The 12,246-nt window shown below is 38.9% G+C and overlaps 1 protein-coding gene across 1 annotated transcript in view; it reads right to left on the bottom strand.

Annotated features, from left to right (window-relative positions):
• Positions 1 to 12,246, bottom strand: part of TM9SF2 (transmembrane 9 superfamily member 2) — a 72,102-nt gene that overhangs the window by 48,039 nt on the left and 11,817 nt on the right. The window contains exons 2-3 of the mRNA XM_007098411.3: positions 3,767 to 3,834; positions 192 to 285 (exon numbers count right to left, since the gene is read on the bottom strand). Of these exons, the coding sequence (XP_007098473.1) occupies positions 192 to 285; positions 3,767 to 3,834 (162 nt within the window). The remainder of the gene's footprint in view (positions 1 to 191; positions 286 to 3,766; positions 3,835 to 12,246) is intronic.

Below are 12,246 nucleotides of genomic sequence, written 5' to 3'. Positions count from 1 at the left end.
CATGAGGGGAGGGATCCTTCTAAACCGTAACATTAAAAAATTATTCCCAGAGCTAAAAGAGAAATGAAATCCTCTTTAGATATAACAGCTAAGTTATCTTAGGCTTTTCTGTAAGGAAAAAATAAAGAAAAAAGAATGAATGAGAAAGAAAGGAACAACTAAATGACCTCTATGTCACACTGAATACCAACCTTATATGGTGAAGGTTCAATTCTTTCCCCAAATAACACCTGACCAAGATTTTCAGATGGGCGTTTTCCTTCTGATGCTTGGCAAAAATCAAACCTGGGGGGGGGGGGGAAGTATTTAAGCTTTTACACATAAAAGGAAACAATGACATGTCAAGCCCCTATTCAATCTAAAGGGCAGAAATTAAGTACTGATCATTCCAGTAGCTCTAGTAGTTGAGTAAGAAATATATTCACACTCCAAGTTCCATGTACATCTCCCCAAAGCAAAAAAGCAAAATGTCAGAAAATTATGCCCGAGAAAACTTTGATGTCTAAATATCTTTTATGAAGATGTAAATTACAGAATTTAAAAAGTTAACACGATATACTTATTTTTGTTCATTCCAATGATAAAACTGGTATCTTTCTTCTTCAAGCAAATTTTCCATTAACTTATCTCCTTTTGTTCTAACTTTCTAATCCAAAGCTTTAATTAATAATAACATTTCAGGAAGATATGTCAAAGTTCCCTGGGTTTATGCCTCATCCCTATACAATGGCTAACACATCCCAACATGAGAAGCATGGCAAGACAGACCCTAGAGAGCAGAGAATTGTGAAGAAGCCATAATCAGTCAGCTATAAGGTTCTCTGTAATTCCCTTGTATTATTAACCAGGTTTCAAAATAATTTGCTTTAAACATTACAGTCAAATTTCAGCTTTGCTATAGAAAATTAAAGGACAGTTCTTGTGTTCATTCTGGAATGATGTGGGAACACTCAGGACCCATGCAGTGATGGCTACAGATTAGATTCCCAAAACAAAGATGAATCTTCGGTAATAAAAAACAGGCTGGTTGGGGGCGCCTGGCTGCCTCAGTTGGTGGAGCATGCAACTCTGGATCTTGGCGTTGTGAGTTTGAGCCCCACGTTGGGCGTAGAGATCACTTAAAAATCTTAAAAAAAAACAAACCCACAAAACTGGGGCCAGGAAGTCCTCAAATGAAGACTTTCCATGTAGTGGATGTAAGAAATCCACTGAATTTTCCCTGATACATCCCACAAAGATTTCAGGAAATATGTTTGTTTATTTAACAAAAGAAACAAAAACTGAAAAGAGCATTTAGGTCTCGTCTCCAATAGTTACATAAATAACAGTCCATCCATTTATGAATGTTGTACTTCCTTCTAATACGTAGTTAGGCATCTGGATTCTAATAGGATAGTCTCACTTTTTGGTGTGTGCTTTTTTTCTATAGTAAGCACATATTTTCTTTTAAACTTCTTAAATACAACAAAAATTTAGAAGCCAGATAAAATTTAGGAACTGTTTTATACTCAATAGGGTATATAGTGATCAAATGACTAAAGGTTATATATACATAAAAATTTTTTTATAATATCAAAAAAGTTAAAATAATAAAATGTTCAAAAACAGATATAGTGGAACAAATTATACACAACTCTACACAACCTCTACAATGAAACAACAAACAGGGGTGCCTGGCTGGCTCAGTTGGTAGGGCATGCAACTCTTGATCTCAGGGTCATGAGTTCAGTCCCCACACTGGGTGAGAGCTCACTTTAAAAAACAAAACAAGGGGCGCCTGGGTGGCTCAGTCAGTTGGGCGTCCAACTTCAGCTCAGGTCACGATCTCACCGTCCGTGAGTTCGAGCCCAGTGTTGGGCTCTGGGCTGATGGCTCAGAGCCTGGAGCCTGCTTCCGATTCTGTGTCTCCCCCTCTCTCTGACCCTCCCCCGTTCATGCTCTGTCTCTGTCTCAAAAATAAATAAACGTTAAAAAAAAAAAAAAAAAAGCATAAACAACTACGAAAAAGACTGGGGTGGCTATGGCTGTGTATTAACGTGAAAAGATTAGATGAGAAAAACAAGGTGCAAAACTACTTTTGTTTAAAACAAAAATGTATACATGTGGTTAGGTACATTAGAATATGCAGAGAAAAAATGTAGGAGGAGCAGAAAACAAAGCAATTATTTCTGGGGATTGATTATGAAGGACATAAGAATTTTGTTTAGGGGCACCTGGGTGGCTCAGTTGGTTGAGCGTCTGACATCAGCTCAGGTCATGATCTCACCATTGATAAGTTTGAGCCCCACATCAGGCTCTGTGCTGACAGCTCAGAGCCTGGAGCCTGCTTCAGATTCTGTCTCTTTCTCTCTCTGTCCCTCTCCTGCTCGCCTTGTGTGTGTCTCTCTCAAAAATAAACATTAAAAACAAAAAAAAAAAAGAATTTTGTTTAAAATTATGTGGAGTTTGGGGGCACCTGAGTGGCTCAGTCAGTTAAGCTTCGGGCTCTTGATTTCTGCTCAGGTCAGGATCTCACGGTTGGTGGGACTGAGCCTCTGTTGGGCTCTGGGCTGATGGTGCAGAGCCTGTTGGGATTCTCTCTCCCCCTCTCTCTGCTCCTCCCCTGCTCGCTCACACGGCATACACATGCCCTCTTTCTCTGAAAATAAATACATAAACTTAAAAATGTTTTGAGTATTTTTATAATTAAAAAATCTATTTTTTTAAGTTTATTTATTTATTGGGGGATGGGTGGCAGAGAGGGAGAGGAAGAGCAAGAATCCCAAGTAGGCTCTGTACTATCAGCACTAAGCCCAACTCAGGGCTCAATTTCACCACCATAAGATCATGACCTGAGCTGAAATCAAGAGTTGGACACTCATGGGGCACGTAGGTGGCTCTGTAGGTTGAGCATCAGACTTCAGCTCATGTTACTGAGTTCGAGCCCTGTGTCGGACTCTGTGTTGACAGTATGGAGCCTGGAACCTGCTTCTGATTCTGTGTCTCCCACTCTCTCTCTGCTTCTCCCTGACTCATGCTCTGGATTGCTCTCTCTCTTAAAAATAAACATTAAGGGGCGCCTGGGTGGCTCAGTCAGTTGGGCGGCCGACTTCAGTTCAGGTCATGATCTTGCGGTACGTGAGTTCGAGCCCCGCGTCAGGCTCTGTGCTGACAGCTCAGAGCCTGGAGCCTGTTTCAGATTCTGTGTCTCCCTCTCTCTGACCCTCCCCCATTTATGCTCTGTCTCTCTCTGTCTCAAAAATAAATAAACATTAAAAAAAAAAAAAAGTTGGACACTTAAGTGACTAAGCTACCCAGGTGCCCCTATAATTAAAAAAATTAAAGAAAACACAATGGCTTTTTGTCCACTGAGATAAAAAAGGAAATCCACTGTTTTAGTTGGTGCTTCTATTGAAAAGATCACATTTCACATTCTAACCCTACCTTGGAATAAAGAATACCCTTTAAAAAATGTTTTTAGGTCCTGTACATTTTTAAAGCACATATAAATTTATCCATAACTATGGAGAAAATAAAATTCTAAAAGTACAAAATTCTGATAAGTCGTATACAATTCTATTTTTTTATTGTAGGGAATCTTAAGCAGGATCCATGCTCAGAATGGAGCCCAATGCTGGGCTCGATCCCATGACCCTGGGATCATGACCTGGGCCAAAATCAAGAGTTGGACACTCAACGGACACTCAACTGACTGACACTCAACAGAGCTAACCAGGCATCCCGAGTTACATGCAGTTTTATATAAAAATCAAGCTAAAAAACTTACGCTGTGTATTCATAAGGAAGAACAGATTCCACTGAATCAAGCCTGTTCACGAATAGTTCTATTTCAGCCTGAAAATGAGGAAACACAGAATTAGAATATAAACTGGAGATCAAAACTTAAGTCATCTTTAGAACTGAAAAATAATTTGACGTGTTTGAAATTAAAACTTTATGATATTTAAACATTTCTCTCATAAATCCATTCACTAAGTGGGCTTATATACAGTTAAATTACAACAAAATATTTTCATAGTTGAAAATGTCTCCAATAATTTCTAAATGTTTTTTAAGTTATAAAATTTCTTAAAAATTAAGATATTTAAATCATTCATCATGTCAATATAGATGCCATTCTTAAAAGTCTGTTTTTCAAAATCAATATTTCATTCTGCAGCACAAAAATAATTTTTATTTTTAAACAGCTTTTTCTTAAACATTCTCATAGCAGTCAAGAAATGCTTCCAAGTCAGAAGAAATTTCTAGATCAACTATACTAGAAATACAACCACTGCTCTTAAGCAGGCAGGAGATAGACAATGGAAAGATGATCTAACTTTGGAGGACTGCTCCGATTCAATTGGAGAGTGCTTAACTACAAAGGTAGTAACAGTGAAGAAATTCACAAAGACCAAATCAAGTTCCACAATGGGGAAAGAGGAGAAAAGTTTATCACCTTCCTAGGAAATACAGGCTAATTTAAAGCCATACTTCCTTTTATTTATTTATTTTTTATAGTTCAGCTTTTTTTTTTTCAATTTATTTTTAAAATTTTATTTAAATCCAAGTCAGTTAACATATAGTGTAATAATGGTTTCAGGAGTAGAATTTAGTGATTCATCACTACATACAACACCCAGTGCTCATCCCAACAAGTGCCCTCCTCAAAGCCTGTCACCCATTTAGCCCATAGCCCCACCCGACATGCCTCCAGCAACCCTCAGTTTATCCTCTGTATTTAAGAGTTTCTTCTGGGGGTGCCTGGGTGGCTCAGTCAGTTAAGCGTTCGACTCCTGGTTTCAGCTCAGACTCAGGTCATGATCTCACGGTTGGTGAATTCGAGCTCCACAACAGGCTCCGCACTGACAGTGCAGAGCCTGCTTGGGATTCTATTTCCCTCTCTCTCTGTCCCTGCTGTGCTTGCTCTCTCTCTCTCTCTCTCTCTCTCAAAATAAATAAAATAAACTTTAAAAAATTATTAAAAAAAAAAAAGAGTCTCTTCTGGTTTGCCTCCCTCTTTGTTTTTATCTTATTTTTCCTTCCCTTCCCCTATGTTCACCTGTTTTGTTTCTTAAATTCCACATGAGTGAAATCGTATGATACTTATCTTTCTCTGACTGACTTATTTTGCTTAGTGTAATATATTCTAGTTCCATCTATGTTGTTGCAAATGGCAAGATTTCATTCTTTTTGATTGCCAAGTAATATTCCATAGTGTGTGTGTGTGTATTATACATACATATATATATATATATATATATATATATATATATATACACACCCCAAGCCTCTTTTTTTTAATGTTTACTTTTGTAAGAGAGAGGAAGAGAGAGAGAAACACGATCTGAAGCGGACTCTGCACTGACAGCAGAGCCCGAAGTGGGGCTCGAACTCCCAAACCATGAAATCGTGACCTGAGCCAAAGTCAGATACTTAACCAACTGAGCCACCCAGGCACCCCACCTCTTCTTTATCCATTCATCAGTTGATGGACATTTGGGTTCTTTCCATACTTTGGCTATTGTCGATAGTACTGTTATAAACATTGGGGTACATGTGCCCCTTCAAAGCAGCATTTTTGTATCCTTTGGATAAATACCTAATAGTGCAATTCCTGGGTCATAGGGTAGCTCTATTTTTAATTTTTTGATGAATCCCCACACTGTTTTCCAGAGTGGCTACACCAGTTTGCATTCCCACCAGCAGTGCAAAAGTGTCCCCCTTTCTCCACATCCTCGCCAACATCTGTTGTTTCCTGAGTTGTTAGTTTTAACCATTCTGACAGGTATAAGGTGGTATCTCACTGTGGTTTTGATTTGTATTTCTCTGAGGATGAGTGATATTGGGCATCTTTCCATGTGTCTGTTAGCCGTCTAGATGTCTTCTTTGAAAGTGTCTGTTCATGCCTTTTGCCCAAGCCATACTTCCTACTGAAGCTCCCCAAATGTCTCCAAGATATATTTGAAGTTCTGCAGAACCCAAAATACATATCCACTCTCAATAGGGGCTCACTGCAATTCATGACAGAATTCTTTAGTTGAAGTTGAAGAAGCCAGTAAGTAATTTATGCCCTGAAGTGCTTTACGTGCTAACCAAAAACATTTACATAGGAGCTGTTTACCTTGGATAAGTATATTAATAGAGTTAGACTGCTATGGCTGTCTCTGGACTCTAATCATGGGGCTACCTGGAATGGCATAAAGCCACATTTGTCACTTTGATCTTGTTCACTGGTACTGCTAAGCAGTCCTCTATACTTGTTAATATCCCAAAGGTGAGACAAGATGTTTGATGTAGTTTGTACAAATAAACACTGCCACTGGAAAAGCAAAGGATACAGACTCTAGGGCCAGTTTGCCTGGGTTCAAATCCCAGCACTTACTATTTGGTCAAGTTATTTAACATCTCAGTTTCCTTATCTGCAAAATGGGGATATAGTATTTACCTCATAGAGGTATGAGGATTAAATGAGTTAACATTTATAAAGTACTTAAAAACAGTGCCTAAAACATGAAGTGCTATATATTTGTTAAATGAATAAAAGCAAATGAACTTAATGATATTCAGAATAGGAAATGCCTAAACTACACTGCTCTTTTGCCAAAATAAATGCTCACCTGATATTCCTAATATAAAATGGAAGATAAAACATTAGTCTTTGTATATAGTAGTGAAAATAGTATCATATTCAATCCTTAAAATTATAAGGAAATGAAATTACTCAATGGCAACACTGTCTCAAACATACACAAAAAATTTAACTGTGTGTCCTTGCATAAAACATTCTTTATCATTGGTTTAAATTTTAGCTAAGAAGATAATGGGACATGACATTTAAGCATTACAGAATGCTTGAATAATTAACACAAATATACCTAAACCTAACTGTTGTAAAGGCAAATTTCCCAGTTGATGGCTTACTCTGCCCAAATAATTTTCACTAATTATAAGAGATCAACACTGCTATGAAGATACTTGAGAATCTAAGCATTCTATTTAATGTATCTTAATGAAGACTGAAAGATCCCTAAAAAGCTAATCCAGTTCACATTTCTAGATTTCTTTTTAGGAAGAAACGCAGCTATTATATTCTATAGAACTTTCTAGGTTTTCAGTTTCAAAATCTGTAGAGCCACATTTTCACCACAGAAGTCGAATCCCTTGTGCCACAATTAAACCTATTCCTTACTTTCAACTTCATTCAGTACAAAGTGATCGAGAGCAGGGACTTTGAAGCTACGCTGCCTGAGTTTAAATCCTGAAAATGACGTTTACTAGCTATGTGATCCTGGGTAAGTTTCTTCACTTCACTCAGTTTTCTCATTTGTAGAATGGAAGTAATAATAACTCCTGCTTCAAGCTGTTTTAAGAAGATTCCAGAGCAGTACTTGGTACAAAATACTAAGTAGTCACTATTATGCAGCAATGCCCAACAGGACTTTAAGGAAGGATGGAAATATTCTTTTTTTTTTTTTAACTTTACTATTTTCTTTTTAAGTTTATTTTATTTGAGAAAGAGCAGGGAAGGGGCAGAGAGAGAGAGGGGAGAGAGAAAATCCTAAGCAGGCTCCACACTGTCAGCATGGAGCACTACTCAGGGCTCAATCTCACTACCATGAGATTGTGACCTGAGCCAAAATCAAGAGTTGAAGGCTTAACCTACTGAGCCACCCAGGCGCCCCAATGATGGAAAAATTCTTATCTGCACTGTCAAATACACACATGGCCATTTGTCACTTAAAATGTGGTTAGCAGGGTTAAAGGACTGAATTGTTTAATTATGTTTGAAAAGTCACAGGAGGCTAATGGCTTCTGTACCAGAAAGCACAGTAACATAAAGAAATGCTGCTTAGTAACATTTATATGCCCTTTTCATATACTTATTATTTTTTACTCTAATCACTACAATCTTTTCTTTTCTTTTTTTTGTAAAATTTTTTTTAACGTTTTATTTATTTTTGAGACAGAGAGAGACAGAGCATGAACGGGGGAGGGTCAGAGAGAGGGAGACACAGAATCTGAAGCAGGCTCCAGGCTCTGAGCTGTCAGCACGGAGCCCGACGCGGGGCTCGAACTCACAGACCGCGAGATCATGACCTGAGCTGAAGTCGGCTGCTTAACCGACTGAGCCACCCAGGCGCCCCTACAATCTTTTCTTTGCCTAAAAATTAACTCTAAAGTTGTTAGTCTATCCTAGAGATCAGCAAACTTTTTTTTTTTTAATGTTTATTCATTCTTTGAGATAGAGACAGAGTGTGAGTAGGGGAGGGTTAGAGAGAGGGAAACAGAATCCGAAGCAAGCTCCAGGCGCTGAGCTGCCAGCACAGAGCCTGATGCAGGGGGGCTCAAACTCCTGACCACGGGACCATGACCTGAGCTGAAATCAGATGCTTAACCAGCTGAGCCACCCAGATGCCCCCAAGATCAGCAAACTTCTTAAAGGGCCAGAGAGTAATCACTTTAGGCTTTGAAGTTTACAGTCTGTGCCAATGTACAGCACGAAAGCAGCCACAGATGTTACACAGGTGAAATGAGTGCGGCTATAGCCCAATGAAATTTTATTTATGGGCACTGAAATTCGATTGTCATGTAATTTTCATTCATCACTAAATATTATTCTTTCAAATTTTCCAATCACTTAGAAATATAAATGCAATTCTTAGCTCAAGGGCCCTATAAAAGCAGTCTGCACAGTGGACTGGACAACCTTTGAGCTCTGCTTTCTAGCTATTTTTCGATATTCCATAAATTAACATCTTAGAGAACCCAAAATAGGGCATAGGGTCCAAAGAGCTGTTGCCATGTGAAAAATTTCAGGACACTGTCCAAGGGCATATAAATTTAGCGTAAAATTTTCTTCCATTTCTACTCAATGGATGAGACAAGAATTTTTGCTTAGCCTATGACGTTCACTCTGAAGTTTCATGACACATCTTTTGGCCACAGGATTATACAGTGAGAGAAAACCCTATTTGCATTTTCTGACTTTCTCCTATCTCCTTTGAGTATTAATCTTTCAAAACAGAAAGGTCCTAATCTTTTCAATTATCCCCTTGATCATGCCAGCTGCTTTTCTCAGGACCTCACCCTACTCTCATATCTTTCTTAAAAGGTATGTCATTAAGAATTACAGGCAGAGGGGCACCTGGGTGGCCCAGTCAGTTAAGCATCCGACTTCGGCTCAGGTCATGATCTCCCGGTGTGTGGGTTTGAGCCCCGTGTCGGGCTCTGTGCTGATGGCTCAGACCCTGGAGCCTGCTTTGGATTCTGTGTCTCCCCCTCTCTCTGCCCCTCCCCTGCTCACACTTGGTCTCTCTCTCTCCCTCAGAAATAAACATTAAAAAAGAAAAAAGAATTACAGGCAGAATTCAAGGTTTAGACATCAAAGTGTCATGTATACATAGAATGACATTGTTTTTCATTAGCCTTTTGGCCATAAGCATAAATGCTTCAATGACATTCTTCATCTCTTTCCCATGTTCTATAAATGATAGCTCATAACTCATCATCTCAAAAATATATTATTTGATTTTCTTAAAGTATACCTTTTTAACTTGTCCATGACCAAATTAATTTACTTTTTGCTCTCTTTTTTTAAATTTTTTATTTTATTATTTTCTTTAAAAATTTTTTATGTTTATTTATTTTTGAAAGAGAGACAGAGTGTGAACAGGGGAGGGACAGAGAGAGAGGGAGACACAGAATAGAATCTGAAGCAGACTCCAGGTTTTGAGCTGTCAGCACAGAGAGCCTAACGCGGGACCCGAACCCACCAACCGTGAGATCATGACCTGAGCCGAAGTCGGACGCTCAACCGACTGAGCCACCCAGGTGCCCCATCTCTTTTTTTTAAATGTTTATTTATTTTTGAGAGAGAGACAGAATGCCAGCGTAGGAGGGGCAGAGAGAGATGGACAGAGGGTCCGAAGTGGGTTCCGCACTGACAGCAGAAAGCCAGATGCGGGGCTTGCATTGACAGCAGAGAGCCCGATGCGGGGCTTGAACTCACAAGTGGTGAGATGGGCCTAAGCCAACACCGGATGCTTAACTGACCGAGCCACCCAGGCGCTCCACTCTTTGCTCTCTTAGATTTAAGAGCACTCCAGGAAATACAGTCCCATTGACTTTACAGTGTGTTACACATGGCAACTTAATACTGCTGGCACATTAAAACATCTCACGTGCATTCTCTTCGCTAAATTTAAGATCCAAATAGGCCTCAGGCACTTGTCCTGGAAGTCTGTCTCTATCTCCCATGGATTTCACCATTCCCCATGAATTTACTGCCTAGCCTACTCTGCCCAAGCTAACCCATACCAGTTTAAATTCCAATTTAATCTTTTTAAAAGACAATCTTGTCAAAATTTTAGAAATTACATTCACTGGCTCCCTCTAAATCTACTGTTAAGTGTATTTTGAATAACTCCACAAATCAGGAAAATTTTACTGAAGATATCATGTTAGTCTTCTGTTTATATAATTTAGTATCACTTGACTAATTACTCCCACATACTCATTTTGGTCTATAGCGCAAAGACCCACACACACTTCCCCTTCCTACTTTATTTGCACATTATTAGTTTTTACTCATCTTATCCATGGCATTTTATCTAATATCAAATTCCCATTAAATTAATTTTATCTGTCAACTTTTCCTGACCTGGTAAAGTAGCTTCAAATTCTACTCCTAATAACAAAAGAGTTACAAAACATATGCTTTAGCCTTGCCTTGTGATTTAAAAGGCTGCGCACAAAATTTTCCAAAATAGCCAACTCCAAAGAACAATCCTTCTCACAAATCTTTCACCTAAAAACAGAGTTTATTTTTACACCCAACACATAAGCAGGGAACACAACTTCAGATTGGAGGCTGCATAGCACCAGATTCCTGAATTCATTTCAAATCCTAAGTCTACTACTTTTAATAAATATGTGCTTTTCATCAAGTAGTAATTTTGAATTTGAGAAATGAAATAACAAAACAGGTAACAATACAGAAGCTGGTCTACAGTTGGCACACAAGAATTGTAAGATAATGACTAAATAAACATAGCTACTACTATTATTTCAGAGAAAATGGACATTACTGAATCTGAATATTTGTTAGTATAAGGATAACATGGAGAGTTTCTCCTCCTTCCCATTAAAGGACACTAAGACAGTAGCCTTCTGATCTACTGTTTCTGCCCATTAATTGACCTCTTCTCAGCTATTAGCCCAGGGAAGGGGAAGGTAAGAGTTACCACGCACAATTCTAATAACCTTATGAACTAGGAATTGCTTGCTCTACTTTAAGGACATAAGTTCAAAAACTGGATTGCTGACTCAAAAAACTACGTGAACTCAAGTGCTGCTACCATCACTTTTCACCTCTGCTGCTCTCAGTCCTGTACGTCTTTTCCTTCTTGTCTCTTCTGACACTTTTTCACACTTACTTTTATAGGAAAGTTAGTTTGTCAAAGATATCACCATGAAATTATGGACCTTTTTCTATTATTCAGTAAACTAATCAAAACACACCTTGTATATTCAGTTCATCTTGGCTATTTCTGTGGCACTTTCATTCTTCCTTTAAATTGTAAGAATCTGAAAATTTGAGAATTATTGTCTCACAACATGCTAAGAAATGTAAATTACAATTAATGATATCTTTAACAAGGAATAGAGCTGAGCGCCTGGGTGGCTCAGTTGGTTAAGCATCCCAACTTTGGCTCAGGTCATGATCTCAAGGTCCGTGAGTTCCATCCCTGCTTCAGGTGAGTTCGAGCCCTGCTTTGGGTGAGACCCGCTTCTCTCTCTCTCCCTCTCTCTCTCTCTCTGCCCCTCATGGAATTCTCTCTCCCTCTCTCTCTGCCCCTCACTCACTTGCACCCTCTCTTCAAAATTAAAAGAGCAATTTACAACGTATTTGTAAATATGCTACATTTAGAAATCTCTATCTTGGGGCGCCTGGGTGGCTTGGTCGGTTAAGCGTCCAACTTCGGCTCAGGTCATGATCTCACGGTCTGTGAGTTCGAGCCCCGCATCGGGCTCTGTGCTGACAGCTCAGAGCCTGGAGCCTGTTTCGGATTCTGTGTCTCCCTCTCTCTCTGCCCCTCCCCCGTTCATGCTCTCTCTCTGTCTCAAAAATAAATAAACATTAAAAAAAATTTTTTTTAAAGAAATCTCTATCTTAAGTATCAATTCTTACACTGAAACACAAAATTTCAAAAATATTTTAAGGGGGCACCTAGGTTGGTGTCCAACTCTCAATTTTGGCTCAGG

This window comes from Panthera tigris, chromosome A1 (assembly GCF_018350195.1).
Source record: "Panthera tigris isolate Pti1 chromosome A1, P.tigris_Pti1_mat1.1, whole genome shotgun sequence".
NCBI lineage: Eukaryota > Metazoa > Chordata > Mammalia > Carnivora > Felidae > Panthera > Panthera tigris.
This window is presented reverse-complemented; position numbering and strand designations above follow the sequence as displayed.